This window comes from Neopelma chrysocephalum, unplaced genomic scaffold (genome assembly GCF_003984885.1).
Source record: "Neopelma chrysocephalum unplaced genomic scaffold, ASM398488v2 Primary Assembly neopelma1_323, whole genome shotgun sequence".
NCBI lineage: Eukaryota > Metazoa > Chordata > Aves > Passeriformes > Pipridae > Neopelma > Neopelma chrysocephalum.
Genome location: NW_020897986.1, coordinates 144,725 through 166,649, shown reverse-complemented (window position 1 = coordinate 166,649; position 21,925 = coordinate 144,725). Strand labels below are relative to the sequence as shown.

The window sequence follows — 21,925 nt, the reverse complement described above, 5'->3', positions numbered from 1 at the left end:
GTTCTTCCCCAGGTGCAGGACCTTGGCTGATTTTGAGACAGTTCTCTGCCCATCTCTCCAACCTGTCGAGGTCCTTCTGAAGAGCTGCACAGCCCTCTGGGGTATTGGCCACTCCTCCCACCTTTGTGTCCTCAGCAAGTTTGCTGAGGGGGCTTCTGCCCCTTCATCCAAGTCACTGATGAGTAAGTTAAACAATACTGGGACAGTACTGAACCTCGGGGGATGCCCTGTGCCACCAATTATGACCATCTCAGATCTGCTGTTCAGCCAGTTCTTAATCTACCTCACTGTCCACTCATCCAGTCCACAGTTCCTGAGTTTACCTACGAGGCTGTTGTGAGAGACAGTGTTGAAAGCCTGGCTGAAGTCAAGCTCTCCCCTCACCCATCCAGGTAGTTGTTTCATTTAGAAAACAATCAAGGTGGTCAAGCATGATTTACTTTTACCGAAGCCATGCTGACTACTCCTGATCACCTTCTTGTCATCCATGAGGGTAGAGATGGCCTCCAGAATGAAGCAATCCATCACCTTTCTAGGGATTGGGGTGAGGCTGACTGGTGGAGTTCCCTGGGTTCTTTTTCTTTCCCTTTTTGACAACTGGGGTGACATTTGCATTCTTCCAGTCCTCAGGCACCTCTCTCCTGATCACCATGACCTTTCAAAGATGATTGTGAACAGCCTAGCTGTGGTGTCTGCCAGCTCTCTCGGCACTCGTGGATGCATCCTGTCAGGGCACATGGATTTGTGGAGGTCAAGTTTGTTTTAAGTGTTCTCTAACCCAATCCTCCTTGAACAAGGGAAAGTCTTCCTTCTGATCTTTCTTTACCCTGGGCAGCTGGGACAGAAATTCCTGAGAGCTGGTCTTGTCAGTCAAGACCAATGCAAAGGTGGGATTCAGTAACTCTGCCTTCTCTGTGTCCTCAGCTACCAGGGGCCCCCTCCATTTAGTAATGGGCATATTATCCTTGGTTTTCCTTTTGTTATTGGTGCATTTGAATAAGCCTTGTTATCCTTGACGTTCTTAGCCAGATTTAATTCCAGATGGGCCTTGGCTTTCCTTGTCTCATTTCCACTTACTCTGACAATCTTTCTATATTTATTCCAAGTGGTCTGACCATGCTTCCATGTTCTGTGTATTTCCTGCTAACACCTGAGTAATGACAGGAATTCCGTATTCGTTCATACAGGTCTCTTGCCCCCTTTGTCTGCTTCCTTGCTTATTGGGATGCATTGTTCTTGAACCTGGAGTAAGTGAAGCTTGAATATCAGCCAGCTGTCTTGGACCCCTCTTCCCTGCAGGGCCTGTTCCCATGGGATTCTTCCAAGAGAGCCCTAAAAAGGATAAAGTTACCTCTCCTGAAGATCATGGTTGTAATCTTACTGGCTGCCCTGCTTCCTCTTTGCCCAATACTGAACTCTACAATCGCATAGTCACTGCAGCCAAGGCTTCACATCTCCAAGAAAGCCTTCCCTGTTTCTTAGCATGAGGTGGAGCAACACATCATTTCTTGTGGGTTCCTCCACTATCTGTTTCAGAAAGTTGTCATTACTGCTTTCCAAGAACCTTGTGCTTCACTGTGTTGCTTCTCCAGCAGACGTCAGGGGAGTTAAAGTCCCTCACAAGAACCAGGACTTTAAGGCTGTTTCAAGTTGTCTGTAGAAAACCTCATCCACTTTCTCCTCCTGATCAGACACACTGTAGTAAACACCCACAACAGTGTCACACTTACTAGTCCGTCCTTTAACCCTAACCCATAAGCTCTCCAGGCACTCATCATCCACCCCAAGACAGAACTCCACACATTCCAAGTGTTGCCTCACACACAGGGCAACTCCTAAAAAGGGTGTAGCCCTTCATGGCAACATTCCAGACATGTGAGCTATCCCATAACACCTCTGTAAGCACACTGAGATCGATATTCTGATTCATGTTGATCAATATAAGAATAATTCTGTTGATCATCAACATAGTTTTAGGTCAGTCTTAACTCTTAGGGTCATAACATTTTCTGCATCAACACGTGGTAAATTAGTGAGATTTGTATTGTACAACAGTAACTTCTTTTACAATCTTATTTGGGTCTTAACTGAGTAGCTTTGTTTTGTAAAATAAAATCATAGACAAAAGTGAATTTCTTGCAGGTTCTGTATATAACAAACTTGAAACTCAACACCATGCAACCCTCTCGTGGAATGATTCTCATTTTTCTGCTTGCAAGACTGCAATGGAACAGAAGCAATACTGAGGCTGGAGAAGTAAAAGAAAAAAGTGAACAAAATAGCTCAATTACAGATAACCATCAGTCTGCAGTGAAACCAACTTCACAGGGATTTGTTCCACACAGGACTACTGCTGTAAACTCCTCTATCATCAGTGATGCTGCAGCAACAGCTGCCAATGCCAATGAAAATGTAACGAAAAAACCAGAAATGATCCGTGGGGTGAACAGCACATCCCTGAGGTTCTCTGATGGTACCACTTTATCTTCAAATGTGCCAAAAGATGGAACAAATAACTCTACCACAAACTTCCACAGAAGCCCAACAACTTTAGCAACTTTTAAAACAACGGGTGACTTTTCAGGAGTGACCAAAAGTGTTGCAGCTACATCTACTCCTACAGTGACACCAAGTCACTCCACAGTCACCTATATTACTCCTGGGGATCTGGAGCCTCCAAGTGATAATTCTTCAATCAACCCCACCACGTTGCTCCCCATCAGCGTCACTCTGACATCACCCACGGTGAAGCAGGACAGTCCTACCCCAAATTTCAACCCCATTCAGCAGACAACAAAGCTGAATTATAACTCCAGCAACCCTTCTACTGCATCACCTAATCCAAAAGATGCCAATGAAGGTAAGGATCTAACTAAAGTTGAACTAGTTTAATAAAATAATAATGCCGAAATAAAACCCTTGTTTAATTGAACTGGAGGCTTTATAAGATGTGTGAATTCATAAGTGACCTAGTACAGACTAAATCTAAAGCTCACCAAAATAAAAAATATACTTTTAAAATTTACTGTTTACTCCTGTATTTAACACTTCCAAGAGTGGGGGAACCTAATGATCAGATACTGCCTGTTCACACTGGAGTGGACCTTCAAAGCAGACGTGTAGAAATTACATTTAAAATGGAATTTTAAATTATTAAGACATCAACTTATTTAAGTTCAGAAACTTTTGTGACCAAAGATGACTTCTTATAAACACTTCCAAAGGAATTACTCATTGTGCATTTAATTACCAAGTTGAGTATGCGTGGGAAAACAACAGAGCATAAAACTGTCACGGCACTTCTCTATCCTGCTGCTCTGAATCAGGTCTTCAGGAAAAGAAAAGGAAAGATTAGAAGGCACAGTAATTTTTTGCCATTAATTAGCTTTCAAGCTTTTAACACAGGACTGAAAGGTTTATCCATCATAACCAGTACAGTACAGTTTGTACTTAGAACTGAAGGAGCATCAGATTTTCATGTTTCCCATCACAGCTCTAATAATTACAATGTACCTGATTCTTTAGACAATATAGATTGAAAAGGAAAGGGGGTGGGAGAACAAGTTCAGTTGCAAGAAAAACTGAGTACCTTGAAGAAAAGTTTTATGAAATCTGAGGAAAATGGTAAAGGAACACAGTTATTCTGCTAACTGAACAGGTGCCAAAAGCATTACTGGATTTCTCACCTTGCGTATGCAAAAACTGGTACTCTAAAATTTAATCATTTGAAATTCAGAGGCTGCAATTTTAACTGCTGGCCTAAATGCTTATGAATAGTTGCATTCAAAGAGTGATTACTGCTTATTTCTTTAAATAAAGGATAGTGGTTGATTTAGCAATTAAACCTGGAACCTTTTTATTTGACTAAAAACTCACTTAGCCACCTTTTTTTTTTTTCTAAACCCCAGTTTTTACCCCGAAATTCAAGGATGGAGACGTCTCTTTTCTTTTACAAAGGTAGAAAGTTTCTGCAGAGAGGTTGGTCTAGTCATAGTGTTTCAGATCCTTGGTGAAAAGCCTCACTCCACAAAGCCTCAACTGTTATAAAGCCAGAATGAAGTATCTGGTTTTATAGATTTTTAACTCCCATTCAACTGTCTTGTCTTTCTCTCTCTCTCTCCCAGCCAAAACCAACAAAGAAGGAGTAATAGCTGGTGTCATTGTAGGAGTCATTTTGGGATTTATATTAATTGGTCTGATTGGATATTTTATATGTGGTAAGAAAAGATCTGACTCATTTTCCCACAGACGGCTTTATGATGACACAAGGAGTGACCCAGGTAAGGAACAGCACAAGTGCTTTGCATAAGAACATTTATTTCTCCACAGGGCTGCTTAAATAGTCTGGTCTTACTGAATTATTAGGATATCATCAACTCCAGTCAAACTAGTTTTCAAATGACATTAATTTATTATTTTTAAATTTTAGCTTAACCAATACTCCCCTTAACTCTATGTCTCCTCGTTACATGTTTTTTTTTTTAATCTCTGAAATATCAGGAAAATCATATCTAGTATCAGTGAACTCATTCAAAGGATTATGGGTGAGTTCAAAACTATAGCTCAAAAACTCTCCCAAACTGATTAACTGAAAAACAGCTAGACTCTCTAGTCATCCATCATCAATTACAGAATGAAGGATGAAGATATATCTGTTTCTACGAGTAAAAATATTTTTAAGAGGTTTAAAAATTTAAAAAAATTGCTTTTGCCTTCTCCATGAGTATATATAAACTTGTATTACCGTGTAATCGCACTCCAAATATTTGTATCATGTTCCTGGACTTAATTTTTAAATGTTTAAACAAACATTTAAACAAACAATGTTTAAACAATGTTTAAACAAACAAACTGGGAGGCTAAACACACCTTTTTTTTTCTCGTATAAAATGAAATCTAAATAAACTCTGGCAATATGCCTTTTCTGCCTTAAATGCAAGAGCTGAAAGCTGCCAGAATGTCAGATCAGGAAGTAGCTTTGAAAGTCCACCACCCACGTGGGTGCTGAATGGGTGTTGCTGGGAGCACATGAGTTATCTGCAGAAGATCATGAATCAGGGCCTTTATCTTTTGCTCTCCTGTATGTCAGAAAGAGGTTTAACTGTGAGGGGCTGATGAGGCGTCCAGTGTTTGGGGATAAAAATCTTTCAAGCAATATATATATAAAAAATATATATATATATTATCCCTTCAGTTCTCCACTTAGACAACTCACTTGGACCATATGACACGAGTTTCGGAGGTGCATCAGACGACAAAACCAGCACAGCAGACAAGACAGAGGAAGACTGTGCAGGGAGCCCATCCGACGGCATTCCCATGGCTGACATCCCACCATCCCTCCCTTCACTGTAATGTTTGCTTCAGATCATATTCTTGCCTGTTATCTACAGCCTTTCATTTTTTCCCAAAACAACCTGGCAGCTGTTATCTTACAGCCATTACCGTGCAAACAGTGCTTTGAAAACTAAGGGAAAAATCACAAGATACACTGATAGGTGACAGGCAGGGTCCAGCAGCAAGAGCATGATTACTCTACTTTGTAATTAAATGATCAACCTATGGTTTTCCTGGAAGGATATTATAGCTGCTTTCTTAGAAATAATATAGACAAACAGCATCCAGGCAAGATTCTGCCTTGCCAACAATGCGGACATTGTAACAGAAAAATTTTACTAGGACTGCAATGATATTTTAATATCAATATAACAAAAAAATCCTCAGTTCAACTACCTTGAAGTGAAACTATTGTGTTCAAATACAATGTCTATCTGACAAATGACTCACGGCCCCACTTTACATTTGTACCTTCCTCCGTGAATATGACAAAATTAATTAGATTTATTTGGATTACTCAGTTTTGATTACTTGAAGTTTGCTGCAGAGAATGGAACTACCAAGTAACACGAACTACACCTAACTTTTGACTAGGATGACACAGAATTAAAATCACTATCGATGGGAAAAAAAGAAGATAAGCTTCTACTCCTCTGTCAAACCGATCTGCTGTTTGAATTGCAGGCCAGATCTGCAGAAATTATGTAAAACGTGTCAGTACAGGTTAGATAGAAGAAATACCAAACATGAGAGGAAAGGAATCTCTGCTGTGTATACAGATACCCTAAAAAGCATGGTCCAGTTCTGTCCAGCTAAAGCATAACATATGGCAGTATAATGCAAATAATTGCATAGTTTATCTGTTTGCAACTACCAGACAGGCCTAAAGAAAAAGAAAGAACATGAAAAAGACGCAGCTGCAAAGGCAAATGCAGAGAAAACAATGCTCATGGGACATGCTTGTGTTAACTGTGCTCTGCTAAAATGCTTTATCTGGTGTGGAGACTGTGGCTCATGTCGATGGAGTTATCTCACTAACTGCCTGTGAAGGCTGCAACGAGGTTCTATTTGATATCTGAGTAAACTACATGCACACACACCCATCAGAGAGAAACTGCTCAGTCACACTGAATATGGGTTAAACAGGTATTTGTTTAAAAGGTTAAAGATTTGATGTGCAGTGTCGCCATCCCAATCGGGTTCAACCACAGAAACAGCACGAGAGCCATCAAAGCCAGAACCTGATTTCTAACATTTTATCCAGACACATTCACCTTTTTTACGTGAGAATATCACCCTGCTGCTTGAAATGAAGAAAAATGTAATGCTCAGCTTTCACCTTCCTTAGCACACACCTTACCATTTTCCTGACAAAGCAGTGTCATTTAAGCAAATTCCTCCTTACGCTTGAACCTCGGCCTCAGCCGAAAACAGAAAGAGCTCTCTCTAAGGAGAACTTGAGGATAGAGATGAAGAGATGCTAAGAAGCTACCAGTGCTCTCTGCACTGGTAACCATAAAACTAACTGCAATGTATTTTAGGAATTTATGAAAGCAATAATTAATAATTGCAATGCCCTAATAGCAAGATTAGGAGTAAACGAAGAAATATCACTGAGGCAAACAAAGTGTGGCCTTCAATTATATCATATTAATTTTTAACAATCCAATTCTGATTTTTGCATGTGCTTCTGTTTTCTATGTAACTCTTTGCTGTTTTGCTTTTGTTTGTATATTGTTTTTTGCTTTTACCATACCAGCCTTCAAAATTCATGACACTTGTTCGTCCTTCACCTAAAGTTAGAATCATTAATGCTTATTCATATATATTACATAAATAAAGTTGTTGTGTGCCATTTTATTTAAACCTTGAAAACTCTGGCTTGAATTCAGACAGCTGTATGTATGTGAACTGGTGTTATTTTTTTAGGGTTTACTCTGACAAACATTTACATTGGTAAAATTAATTATCTCTTGTTCTATTCCTCTTCCCTGTTTCCCAGCATGAAGGTATTATTAGCTTCAGTGAAAGCTAATTCCACCAAGCATTTCATGCTGGAACCATCAAATCTGTCTTTTATGGCACAATTACACTGACCTATTACAAGAGGTGTCCTGGGTTACAGAAAGACTGTGGTATCCACCTTTTCTTTCCTCTTTTCCCCAAATATGCCTACTAATTTAGACTGTGGGGAGGGACTTAAGATAAAAGGTGGTAGTCAATTATCCTAGGAGAAGAATGTATCCACCAGTGTGAAAAGACTGGAAGGCTGACTAACCTATATGCTTGCCTCTAAAAAGACTCTGGCCTGAATAATATAAAATTCAGGTTTAAAGACACTAAAGAGAGTCATTACATTAGCAACAAAAGGCATTATTTTCACTATTGGCACAGAAATTGAAGTGAATGAAAACAGGAAAAAATGTGTTTGTACAATAAAATCCTTCTTTAGACTTTATCAAGAGCTATAATTAATCTCCCTTTATCAAGTAACGATATAAAAGGGTTGAGTAAACTAAAAAGGAAAAAAAAAAAAGTAAAAATGTACTTACCCCAAATTGCCATGAAAATAGCAAAGAAGACAGTCCCTCCATTATCAAACAAATGTGTAACCTAAACAGAAAAACAATACATCAGGAACAATTAATATTGCCACATTCTCTTTTGCCCCCAAAATCCCAGGCTACAAAACTGGTGGCAGAAGCTGAAAGCTAAGCTTTGTAATAAGTAATCCTACTTGCACGTTCCTTCTACCAAGGTTTGTCACACTCTTTCAGTAAGGTTGAAATCTGCTGTTCCAGACCATCACTTCACGCATCATCAGACACTAAGAGCTGTTCTGTCCATGTCCAGGCAGGTTAAAAATTCATCCAGAATTCCAGTCACACAGTGGGTCAGATTTAACCTCAACCTTTTCTATTTTGTGGTTTTTATGAGCTTAAATAACTCTTCGCTTTTCTTCCTCTACTTAATGTCTCCTTTGATTTCATTTTATTCTTATCCTGAGCTGTTTTGCAATTTCTGTGCAGGTAAGAATAGCATGTATTCCTTTCTATCCAGGAATTACATTCAGCCCCTCAAATTGTTGACATAATCTCTTTTTTAAGAGGCTTGTGCACTTTAACTCCAACAAACATTAAATAATTTCTAAATATCAGCCTCTAGAAGCCCACGTAATTCTAAACCATGAACTTAATTTCTTCTCATGAATACTCTTCTTTTAGTTGGATTTATTTCTTATCTTACTCTTTGTCAAAAGATTTTTTTGAGCAGAACAGCTATTCTGCTGCAAAGTCTAAGGCTTGAGGATTGAACATACATCTTGAAACAGAAAATATTTATTTATATATATATATTTACTTATATTTGTTTATTTATACTTACTGAAAATAAGTATTGATTGAAAAATCAGGTTTTGCATGCCTATGGATCATTCTAAACATCTTGAGTGGGTGAGTTTGATTCTTACAAAACTTATGAAAACACCATAATTTATATTACAAAAATCTGCAATTTCTAGTATTCAATCCATAATATGAAACCGTATTTAGGAAGCTGATATTAAGATCAATATACTTTCAGTCAAGTTAAAGTTGCCAATTTATAGCAATGTAATTTATCCAAGGATATTGGGCCTACACTTCTTCTAATGAAAGGTGGTTTAAGATGTTGATGACAATTGTTAAGCAAAGCAGAGACTTCAAATTCCTATTTGAAAAAAAAAAAAAGCTAACTAACTAATGAAAGCAGAAAATGTTAATAGAAACTGTGTTTCTTGCCTCTGTTTTATTTCTTATTCAGTAAAATTATAATGTCCTGAGAATTTATTATAAACATACACTTTATCTGTATGTCAGTTCTGTTTTAATTTTTTTTTTTGAGGTTTGGAAATTGGAATTGACCATTTGGTATTGGACATCAATAAATCCAGTACGTTCCCTGCCAGGATCATACAGTGGGATCAACTGTCAATCCAATATGTATTTTGCTTTGTTTTTCTTTTCCTTCCATAAAGGAAAACACAAACATAATGGGTATGAGACCGAACATGTGAGAAGTGAACAAAAGCAGCACAATAACTCTGATGAACATTATTGGTTTTAAGTGTAGATCTGTGTGAGGACATGACTTTGGATATTCTGCTCAGTAAACCGTGCATCTTTCCAAGAAAACACAAAATTAACCAACCAACCAACAAAACCTAAGCCAGCAGAATTAATGTAGCTAAGAGTAGAAAATAGATACTGGGCTCCTGATTTGGGTTTGTCTTCATAAAGAGTGTTTGGGCAGAAGTCTTTCAGGACCGGACTCAAAATTAAGACTTGACAGTCTTAAAGGCTAAAGGCAGAGTCTGAGACTGTTGATCAGAAGGCCTCTGAGCAGAGGTGACATTGCAGGGCTCTGTGCTAGTCTGTCAGCATACCTGATTGATGTTGTCAGCATCACACACAACCTGAGGCATTGCAAATCCACCCTGAATCAACACCCTGCCCCAAGGCCAAGGTGTGCTGGGTGCAGGACCCACACAAATCACAGAGCAGAGAGTCCATTTGATGTGGATCAGAACGACAGCCTGGTCATTCAGCATTTCAGGTACTACCTGCCTTTCCTTTAAATGATAAACCTCACTTCAGTGTGGCATTTTTAAATGGAAGAGGGAGGGGATGAAAGAAATGGGCAGGAACAAGAAGGAAAAAGGCTTCTTTTGTATTCTGTCTCTAGCTTTGGCCGAAAAAGCATTTGAAGTATATTATTTTTCTGGCATTAATCTGTTCAGTCTGAACTGCTCCTCTGCAGGGAAACATGGCAGATATTTAAGAAAGAACCCCTGGCAGCAGTTTTAATAATCTGAAACATGAGCACAGGCCTTACATAAACGAGGCTATGACATAAGCAGGTTTGGGGAAATGAACTTTAATCACTTAAAGGAACTCACTGTCCCTAATTAACTCAACATTTATGTACTCTACAATGAGCTACTTGAATGACTAAGGATTAAAATGCTTACTCCAGAATAAGGGTGCTGATGTTTGGAATGAATCAGGAACAGCTTTCCTTGGCTATCAGCTCTTTGGTTATGTAGAAGGTAGACAGAGAAGTAAGTTATGTTCCCACAATGACATAACCAGAGGAAAACACTGACAATCTCCATCTCTGGAACAAGAAAGAAGCAGGAAATGCCATTTTCTTTTCCCAGAGAGCAGATCCAATGACTTATTTTTAAATACATTAGTTCTACTTACTTATATTACTAACAGTGCTTCAGAAAGTACAAAGGATCATTTGATTTGAAATCAGACTATAGTTTTCTAACATTACAGACTGTTTTCATTCACTAATTTGGGTGCAAACACAGTGGAAGTGGTGACACATATTTAGATATTTGCTGCTCAAGTTGAGCGAGACGGTGGCAACCAGTGGGATCACAATCCCTGCTGGAAACCAGACAGTCCATACCAAGAGGTAATGAGTGATGATGCTGTGAATTTTTTCTTTAGAGACACCACAGTGAGTGAAAGCATTACAGTTATAACCTTTATAAAAAGCTTCATTGAGCTTTTATTTATTTTTCATTTTTCTTTGCCACTCAATTGGCCAGATGGTAATCCTATTCCTTCCCAAAGAGAGTTCTCTCTCTCTCTCCCACGCTTGGGGGAGATTCAGAACACACAAATCTTGAAAGGAGACAATTTTTGTTTGTTTTCTGTGTTCCAATCCAAGGTTGATGGGTTTTTCAGAGCAAGAGCATTGGCAGGAAAAGCTGGGAGCTTACATCAATTTCTATAATTGCAGACATGAGAAACGAGTGCCTGTGACTGTGGAATATGAGGGGTAACTGCTTGTCTTCCCTGGTTGTCAGCTGAATTTTTCTTCAAAAGGATTGATTTGAAAATATATGAAGTATGGATGGACTGACACATTTTTTCTCTGACAACGAATTATTCACAATGTGACATTAAATGTGAAATTTCCATGATTTAAGCAGATGATGTCAGTGTAAATATAAATAAGACAAAAAGCTGTTTCTTATTAACTGGAGATGTTAACATAACAGGATCTAAAGTGTATTAACTTCCTGTTAAACTGCAGTGAACTGCTGAAGAGGCACTTACCATCTCCTAAAAAAAGGATTTCTGGGATGGGTTGTATAGCTTGCATAATGCTATTTCACTTAAGAAAGCTTTTACTTTCAGTGCACATTAAAAAAGAAAAAGAAATTAGTAAAATAAAAGTTACAAAAAACCCTCATGGAGCCATTTTCTGCTATATAGTTACAGTAGTATTTAAAAACTCTTGCCTTAAGTACAACATTTTCAGTAATATTTCGGTGATATCAGCATTACAAAAATAGAAAATTAAATTTGGAAATTATAAACATTAATAATTTTTAAAAATATCTTTACAGATATATTTAAAGGGTTCAGTTTTACTCAACATTGGTCCTATCTATAAGAAATCTTGAAACCTAATACAAAATTCATTTTCCCTTTCACACTGCTGCAGTTTCGTTGTAATGCCATGGAGCAGAGACCACCACGTTTTATAAATACAGTCTTCTGAGAAAGGATTTATCTTATGGGGGAAAGAATTCCAAGAAAAATGCCAATGCTGCTTTTCCAGCATTATGAACATATCACACAGCAAAATATTTTGCTCACTTGCAAACACTGCACATATACTGAGGTCCCTGTGAGTATTTAAGTTTGAAGAAGAGCTTCTTGCAGCAAAATATTTAATTGTGTGAAATCTTTGCATTAGTTCGACAAAGAACATCACAGGCACATTATGCTAGAGAATTCCTTTAGGAGAAGCAAAAATTCAATTACAAAGTAAGCAAGGGAAAGAAGCTAGCTACTGGGGAAAGCAGGAAAAACCACACACACAAAAAATGTATTATGGGGGACTTAAGTTGATGAAAATAATAATCTATCACTAAGGAAATGCTCACAGAATTTTAGAATAATCTCTGGTCGTTTCAGGTCACTTCCTTATTAGAAAGATGAATTAGAAAGGCTGAAAAAGATCTCTGTAGAGAAACAACACATTTTTCAGGAATCTTGGCTGAAACAAGGGCAGTCATTACGCATGACACAATAAAAGGGGGTCTTCACACAAAAATTATCTTGATAGCAATAATATAATAATTACCTTGGCGTAGATGCAGCTTTCATTGAGTTTCTGTAGTGTGCAATTGCGTTCACACATAGGGCACATGATGGTTTCATTTGCCTCGCAGATCTCTTTGCTTTAGTGTGAGACAGGAAAATAAAGATTATAAAAAGACTCCTGGAATTCTCAAAATTTTCTGAGGTTATGCCATTTGTGCTCCCCGTTTGTTGAGAGTGGCTACGCCACCAAACTGGACTAATAAAATAAACCAAAAGTGAATGTTTGGCTTAAAAAGTCTAATCCCAAAACAGGAACCTGAAAACCATGGGACCTGGGGTGGTATGCAATATTTTTGGACATCATGTTACACTTCTCACACTAGTGAATTCTCTCCCAAATATCACAAACAGAAGAACTAAAAATTGCTCACTACCTTCCAAGCCATTTGCTGCCTATTGTTCTAAGTGATGTAGAAGATACTAAACACTGAGGGGATGAACATCACTGGTATAACTACATTGATTTCAATCAAATTATCCCAGTCATATCAGCTGAAGGTCTGTTCCATAGGATGATGATATACACACATAGATCAGTCAGTCACACGTAAAAACCCACCGACAGAATTTCTGGCAGTAGCATTTCAAGTCTTTGAGTTTTTATTTTCTACAGAAGAACTTAGGCATAGGACTAATAAAAAAACCCCACTTTAATATCCTATTTTGGGGATCACCATCTTCAAGTCACATTCTGATGTTTAAGAATCCTAAGATTTAGGATGATGAAGGCACTGTCTTCACTAGGACCATTCATATTCAAAGCATAGTACATAACTAATTGTCTTGACAAAGGCATAACAAAACTAACAGAAGTGCAAAAATGAATTTTAAAGGAAATTTTAACTGCAGTGAGTAAGCTTCCCAAAGAATCATAGAATCACAGAATCATAGAATCCACCAGGTTGGAAAAGACCTCTGAGATCATCAAGTCCAACCCTTGATCCAACCCCGCCGTGGTTCCTAGCCCATGGCACTGATGCCACATCCAGTCTCATCTTAAAAACCTCCGGGGAGAGGGAATCCACCACTTCCCTGGGCAGCCCATTCCAATGCCTGATTACCCTCTCTGTAAAAAATTTCTTTCTAATATCCAACCTAAACCTCCCCTGGCACAGCTTAAGACCCTGAGCCCTCTTGTCCTTCTGCTGGTTCCCTGGGAAAAGAGATCAACCCCCACCCGGCTCCCCCCTCCTGTCAGGGAGTTGCAGAGAGTGAGGAGGTCTCCCCTGAGCCTCCTCTTCTCCAGGCTGAACAGCCCCAGCTCCCTCAGCCTCTCCTCACAGCACTTGTGCTCCAGTCCCTTCTCCAGCCTCGTTGCTCTCCTCTGGACCTGCTCCAGCACCTCCATGTCCTTCCTGAGCTGAGGGGCCCAGAGAACCTCAGTTATTGCCTTTCCCTGTGCTTCAGCAATGATGACATGCCTGAAATGATCCTATGACACACCAGGGAAGTAGCAGTATAAAACAAATACCAGGAAATCCCTACTAAATTGTTTTAATAAACCTTGCACTTTCACTCTCCTTCTCCTAAAAGCTGAATTTACACTTTTAACACTGTTCGGGAGATTGTGGTTATTTCCAAATGAGTGGTTCTATTAAATACTGACACAAAAGTAAACACAGAGAAAAGATTACATATAAATCACAATCTTTGGTCATATTTCACATAATATAACAATCACTAATTCACTGAAACCCTAAAAATAATGTGGACTTGACAAAGAAATCATCCTGGATAGCTCTTAAGCCAGAATGAGCAAAGCCAGTCATTTCAGAGTTGCAGAGTAACAGAAATTTTAGTGTGTGTCACATCAGCAAATTTTCTTGCTTACATTTTAAATCAAATTATTAAGCACAGAAAAATCACATTTTAATCACATGCTATAATGGTTCGGCAATAATGCAAACTGTTGTCAGATATAAGGCCAAAATTCAGATGATAAATGTTACATTTGCTGTATTCTATATCTCGAGTTAAAATGTTGATTTGTTTTTAATGACACACAAAGTTTCACAAAATTATACTGACAGTGATAGCTCATATGCTCTCATACTACTCTGCAAAGGCAATAACATTTGCTACACAAGTGTTTGTGACAGGTGCTATGTTAATTGTTATTCAATTGCAACTCAAATCTTCAGTATAAGAGAGCAAAATAAGCTGCTTTGTACTGTTCTCACCTATATATCTGAAATCTGACTGCAGCACATGGAACAAAGACAGCTCAAGCTATGCTGTGTTCATGCCTGGCGTTTCTGTCTGCCTGACAATAAAGGGACAATTTACAACAGTGAAAATTAATATCTATAAACACATCAAAACCAAACTCTTTAAAACCATCAGATTTATTTTTATATGGACTAATCGACTTGACATGCAACTTGGAATAAAGACAGGTAATAGATATGGCACATAATTTGTTGAGAGAACCCCAATGAAGGGAGAGTTATAGGGCTATTTAAGCCCTTCCATTTGACTACCACTTTGCATTCCCTCCAATTCAGCTCAGGGAGGACACTTGGATCAAAACCTATTTAAAAGGGTATGAAACAACAAATACAAGTTCATGTTCTGCATTTTTGTTTCTGCATGTCTGAGTCCTATGAACATAATCCAAATATCCTGGAAGCTACTATGGAGTTTCTTCAACAGAGATTCTCTGGATATTTCTCTTGGTTGCCTTCTTCTCATAATGGTATCCTGCAATGAGCTGCCAACAATGTAATCTCAGTACCCTAGAGGACTTCAGTGCTGGCTTATGGCAACCACAGTATTACTAAGCTTGATTCGAAGCTCATGCAAGACAAAGAACATTTCAGTAACACTGCACAAACAAACTAGATCTTAGGTGTGACAATATTCTGCATTATCCTTGAATTACTGCTGCACAAAACCTATGGCTGGCATGCCAAGCAATGCTCAGTTCTATGGCAATATATACTTGTTTATTTGCTTATTCCTTCTCTGCCGAAACTGTGCTGGATGTTTGGAAAAAGAAGAAACGATTGTTTCCTGCCTGAAGCCACTAGAGGGGGGTTGATGGCAGCTCCCTGCACCTGAGCAGTGAAGGAACATCACTGAGGAAATCATCCTTCTGCAAAACTGATTTGAACAGTTGCTAAGTTCAGATTTTGTGGCACACAAGACAAATAAACTGGGCTTTTTGACAGAATTTATCATACTTTACATCACTGCTTCCTAACGTCCACAGATTTCACATAACTGGTGTAATAAGCCTGTTTCACATGAAATAGTGCTCACCAAATAATACTGAATCTGGGGCAACGTGCCAGTTCTGACACTGCCATAATGCCCTAGCACTACTTTTAAATTCTTAATTGCCACTGGGTTTCCTGTGTCTAGATTTTTTCAGAATATTGCACCCAGCTCTGTTTCTTCCTGATCGCTGCTGAACACTGCACTTGCACACTGCAGTAGCTGCAGTGCTTAAAATCAAGTGACAGATTTTCAAACTCTTACAGTTGCTTAGCTAGAAGTTTTCTTTAAACGACTCCAGAAACACTAGACAAATAATCTCACAGTCCCAGACTCTGGCAAGAATAAGGACAGATGTGCAGTCTGTCTCTGCATGTCTCCTGTCTGCTCTAGGTAGGAGGTTTCTCTCTAATCCTCACTAACACCTTCCAGGCTAAGTAAACAAATATGACAAGGAGTAGCATCTGTTATCAGTGGCCTTTTGAATTGCCTAAGCACACAAGGTGGTACAGAAAACATCTACACACATTTTATCAGACCAGGCATAATCAGCTGGAGTTAGTTCAAATCTGTTCTTGAATCCACATTTCACAGCTGTTCTCACTAACCTGGTCTGAGCAATGCCCTGATGTGACAGTACTGTGTCAGATTCACATGGTCAAATGCAGATAGGACCTTCTGCCCAGAATTAACACACCCAAATTACAGGTGTGGGGCTGCCACAGAGCACACAGCCAGGCCTTCTGCAAAATCCCACCCTCTCATAGCATTTTGAAATGAATGCTGGCTAATGATAGCTATAACAAATATATATATACTCACCTCCCCCTGTGGGCACTTAGGGCTTACATGGTGGATTACCTGACTTTCAGTCTCTTGTTTCTAGAATAGAGCCTGGAGACCCTGATGGGCTCCCTGACACTCTATATAGCACAGCATGACACTGAGGTACCTCAGGGTGGGACCCAATACAACCAGCCCCCATGGGGACAAACTCAGGTCTGTGTGTTCCGTCTGCAGCTACTCAGCAGCAGCAAAGGGAAAAAACTGAGGGCAGGAAACCTTGGAAGACAGCCTACCTCTGTGCTCACGGGATTTATATCCTGCAACCTTCAGCAAGGAAGACAACTGCATCTCTCTGTTAAAAGAACTTAACAAGAGTTGCATGTTCACGTGTTCTTGGGAGAAGTGTATGACACACAGGAGGTGACTGTCCTGCTCTACCCTGTGCTGGTGCATCCTCACCTTGAGTACAGTGTGCAGTTTTGGGTGCCACAATATAAGAAAGATAAAAAGCTATTAGAGAGAGCCCAAAGGAGTGCTACAAAGATGGTGAAGGGCCTAGAGGGGAAGCCGTAAGTGGCTGAGGTTACTTGGCTTGTTCAGCCTGGAGAAGAGTAGACTGAGGGGAGACCTCATAGCAGTCTACAGCTTCCTCTTCTCTCTGATGACCAGTGACAGGACCAGAGGCAGTGGCCTGAAGTTGTGTCAGGGGAGGATGAGGTTGGATGTTAGAAAAAGGTTCTTCAATCAGAGGGTGGTTGGGCACTGAACAGGCTCCCCAGGGCAGTGGTCACAGCACCAAGCCTGGCAGAGTTCAAGAAGCGTTTGGACAACGCTCTCAGGCACGTGGTGTGATTCTTGGGGCTGTCCTATGCAGGGCCAGGAGCTGGACTTTGATGATCCTTGTGGGTCCCTTCCAATTCAGGATATTCTAAGATTCTATGATATGCAAGCATACAATAGCTTACAGTTGGAAAGAATGAAGTTATTAGAAATTTTGTTCTTTTTCTTGGGGAGTTGTCAATGCCACACTTTTCTCTTCCCCAAGGAGTGCCTGATATACTAAGATATATCGTGATAATAGTAGATTATGGCCCCTCGTTCCCCCTTTATTGAAACTGCCACTGTACATGCAACAAACACAAGATTTTCAGTTCAACAGCTCTAGTCCCTGTGCTCTAAGAACAGGCTGATCCTTGACTTCATATCCATTGTATTTTGCAAGCATTTATGGTGACAAACAATCCTAATACAGAGAACAATATCTTAAAGACAGCATAGTTTCCTGTCTGATACATTTATTGCATTTAACTGCATTTGATGCAGCTTGAATTTGTACAGTTTCTCATGAGTTTGCTGTAAAAAGCAAGACAAAAAAAAGGCATGCATTACAACACTATAGAATATAACTCACTGTGAAAGTGAAATACAAGTTAAAGAAAATTCCATAAAGAAAACTTAATACAGTCTTGCTCAAAGCCCAAGAAACAACACTTTCTGTGAAATCTGACTCCAAGTATACTTACAGCCTAAGCTCCCAAACTGCTTGGAGGAACAGTTGCAATTGTAAGAGGACTGATAGTGATGGAAAACTTTGTAATGAGGGTGCATCCTCTGAAACAGTCCCCAAAAGTACAGTCAGCCCTTAACTTAAGCACGCTCATCACAACTTCTAAATTGACATAAACCCGTCTCAGAGCAAAATCACAACAGTGGGAAACTTGAAAACTTGGTTCATTTCATGTGGTTGTAACCTCCCTCAAGCTGAGTCTCCTGGCTTCAAGTTACACTGACAAAGATAAGAATTTTGTTAAGACTCCAAGTTTGCCACTCTTAATGCAGGGAGACAAAAAAAAAGGCATAGGCAAAAGGAAGTTGAAGTTTAGCAACTGTACTACAGCCTGAAGTTACAGGCAAGGTGGAGGTAAACAGGGAATATGTCTTGGATTAGATCAACAACTATTGCAGTATCTACAACAGTAGAATTGGTCCTTAAAGACAGGTTGGTCTGTTTTTCCTTCCAGACAGAAGGACTCACTGTGGATGCAGCAGTAAGAACAGTTGCTGTCAATGGTGTGCATCCAGCTGGATGCAAAACAGATATGCAAAGTGTATACACTTGACTCAAGTGCATAATATTCTATTTGGTTATTTTTACATGATTACCATATCTGGAAAACATTTAAAAGTATAACAATCTCAGTTGTGTCACAGTGTTCTTAATTTTCAACAGGCTATTACATGTTATTAAATAGGATTTTACCTTACTTGGCTGGAATCCATTGTAAATAATCCATAGAGGAAAACAAAGAGCCCAACCAGGGCAGCAGGAATAAGCATCCCAGTATACCATCCCAGCCAGGCAAAATACAGTCCAATTTTTTCACCAAAATATCGCCTACATGAAAAGGAAACATTGTTTAAAGTGAAAACTTATGGTGACTTCTATCTATCTCTATTATCACAGTAGCAGAATAATTCTAACAAGGAACTACCACCACAAGTTTATGGCAAAATTGGCAGATTACCAAAAGGTGGGGTTCTTTTTTCAGGCTATAATATAACATTCTAGTGACATCAATTGCAGACTTATGAGGATATACAAGGATATAACTGAAGTGCCTCTGTAATTTGCATGTCCTTGCAATGGCTAAGTAGATGTACCAGTATCAACATTATTAGTTTAGTTAGTTTTTAATTAAGAGTGGGAGGAGAGAGAGAGAGAGAGAGAGAGAGATGTACACAGATACAAAAAGTTCTGGAAAGGAATAAAGTAAGTTGGTATGATCTAAGTATTCTATTATAAAAGGCATTTATGATAGATAATCATGTAACACGACATATTTCAAACTATTATTAGTGAGAACAATGGTCTGAAAACACAAGCTGAAGACTGAGCCTTAATTCTTCAAAACTTGAGTATCAGTTGCTAGAACAGATGAAGCAGCAATGATCAGAAAGTCAATCAAGGATGATACAGCACAGAATTGTCCCATGGCACATGCTTAGCTCCAAGGATGATTGGTTATGACTGTCAGATCAAGAATAAAAACTGACAGCAAGGAAAATGAATTATTGGTATTCAATGTCAGAGGAGGAAAGCATGAAACTCAAGTATCACCATTATTAAACTTCAATTATATATATTTCTCTACTTTACATTTGGTAACCTATTACATTAATTCTAAGACATATAAACAGGAGTTTATTTAAACCCACATTACAAGGTTACAATTGAGTCACATTTTAAGTTCACTGCATCTGGTAACATGGACTGTCCACGTGGATAAGAGTCTGCTCTCAGAGCTGCTCTCATGAGGGGCAAGTGTCTCTGATCAGCAGACCACATCCTGAGTTTGTATTTAAGTTTCACACTGCAAAGGCTGGAGCAGTTGGAACTACGTGTCTTTTATGCAGACTCATTTGAAATAAACAGCCCTACACAAAAGACCACCCAAAAGAAGCAACTTAGAGAATCCCAGTCTTATCTGATAAGAGTGAAATGTTATAGGAAAGCACCAGGAATTTAGGAGTATGGTTAGCACACTGTTGCCAGGCTGTTTGTATCACAGAAACTCTTCAAAGTACTAATACCTGATTAAATCAAGAGGTTGGTATTTGTACCACATTCCCCACCGTGCCCAACGCTCATACAAGAGGTGTCTGTGATTCTGTGCTCCGTGTGTTTTGATGGGATGTCTGCTTTTGTGGCTTCCCTGAAAAAACCACAAAGAAATATAAGTACATTACTAGGCACTATGGAAAAATATGTAAGTTTCTTAGGTATTTTTGAATGTAATTTTAATAGAAATATTCCTTAATAAATAAGTCTCTTATTCTGGACACTTCTGGGATATGTCACCTGGAACTAATATAAGCCTGACAGAAGAGATAGGGTTACATATGCTTCTGAAATGGCCAGTTTCTCTAATAATTAATGACAGAAACATATTAATACAAGACTATAAAGAAGTACTCAACTCTTTACATGACTTCAAGTACATTGCTTCTATTTCACTAATATATGCCTATTTGTATGCTTTCACCTATTTCAATTCTTCAAAAATTTTCAAGAGATGTTTGTGGTGTCTTTTTTTTGTCTCTTCTACAAAATTTTAGAAATTTCTGGTACATCAGCTCAGTTCTCTTCTCCTGGACATTTTCTATGACTTTAATTCACTACCGTTTGAAAGTATATAAAAAATTTAGTCTTTGTGTGGTACACATTTTCTAAGATGATGGAAACAACAGGACTGGCAACATTTTGAAGCTGCATAGGACTCTTGAGGCATTAAAACCAGAACATAGAGTCAGTCTGACCCAAAAGGAATCCTTCCCAGGCCATGTCTGACATTTACAGACCATGTGACAGACTGAAATAACAGCCTCATGCTTGGTAGTCAAAAGGTAACACACAGATTTGCTAGAACAATGCTGAGCAGAATCTCTTGTATTTGTAATTTTGCTCCAATTCCGAAGCAGGATATTTCCCTTAGTTGAACTTTTTCCCCAAAAAACCCCCACCACTTGGCCATGGTAAAGAAAATATTTGATCAATTAACTGAAAGTGAGCCAAGTCATTTGTTGTGAGGAAGCTCCCCAGAGCAGTAGTTTAGAGTTAGTGATCAGACAGATTCTTTACCCTGGTAGATCCATGTAATTCAGCCATTTAGAATTTTATCATTTATTTGAAATCTTGAGCATTCCCCACGATTCAAAGAACACCATTTACTTGTTGCAATCTGCTGATCCTCTGGCTTAAGAATGAGTTAAAAACAAAGCTGAACATAGCAAAGAGTCCAAGTCTACTCCTTTCTCCTTGCAGTCAGCAAAACAGCACACCAAAGATGTCAACTCTGACCTTTGCAACATCTAGGAACACCTAGGAACAGAGCATTAACTTATTCTCACAGTCAGCTGGCTGAATGACTGCAATGCATACAGCATTACCCAGTGCTGCATGTTTTAAAATATTTTTTTCCCTGCTTCTTTCTGCACTGTTTATCCATAATAGAGTTCAAGTCTCAGCATTCCCACTGGGATTGAATTTTCACTCTTATTTGCTCATGTAGCAAAGAAAAAAAATTAAAAAAAAAAATAAAAAAAAATTGAATGTTTAACCACTAGTCCCTAGCATCAAGTCAGGCAGCAATTAAGATAAAAGTAGCTTAAAAATATGACTTCATCAATCTGAAGTGAAATGTGGTAACAGTAGCTTATGCTAAAAAAGAGGAACATATAAAATGGATATGACAGCATAGCTTTGATGCCAGAGAAAGCTTCACAGGCTTTTCTGGTAGTACAGCCAGCTTTTCCCTGAAGTCAGTAGCACACAGCTGAAGCGTTAACAATGATGTTAAATTATTTATCTAAAATACTCCCCCTCTATATTCCCAGTATTTAATTATTAATAGCATATT

The 21,925-nt window shown here is 38.8% G+C and overlaps 1 protein-coding gene across 6 annotated transcripts in view; it reads right to left on the bottom strand.

Moving 5' to 3' along the window:
- Positions 1 to 21,925, bottom strand: part of ANO3 (anoctamin 3) — a 133,728-nt gene that overhangs the window by 21,391 nt on the left and 90,412 nt on the right. For all 6 annotated transcript variants that reach the window (XM_027705282.1, XM_027705283.1, XM_027705279.1 and 3 more), the window contains exons 11-14: positions 20,100 to 20,221; positions 18,769 to 18,903; positions 12,487 to 12,583; positions 7,890 to 7,950 (exon numbers count right to left, since the gene is read on the bottom strand). In XM_027705282.1, coding sequence (XP_027561083.1) covers positions 7,890 to 7,950; positions 12,487 to 12,583; positions 18,769 to 18,903; positions 20,100 to 20,221 — 415 coding nt within the window. The remainder of the gene's footprint in view (positions 1 to 7,889; positions 7,951 to 12,486; positions 12,584 to 18,768; positions 18,904 to 20,099; positions 20,222 to 21,925) is intronic.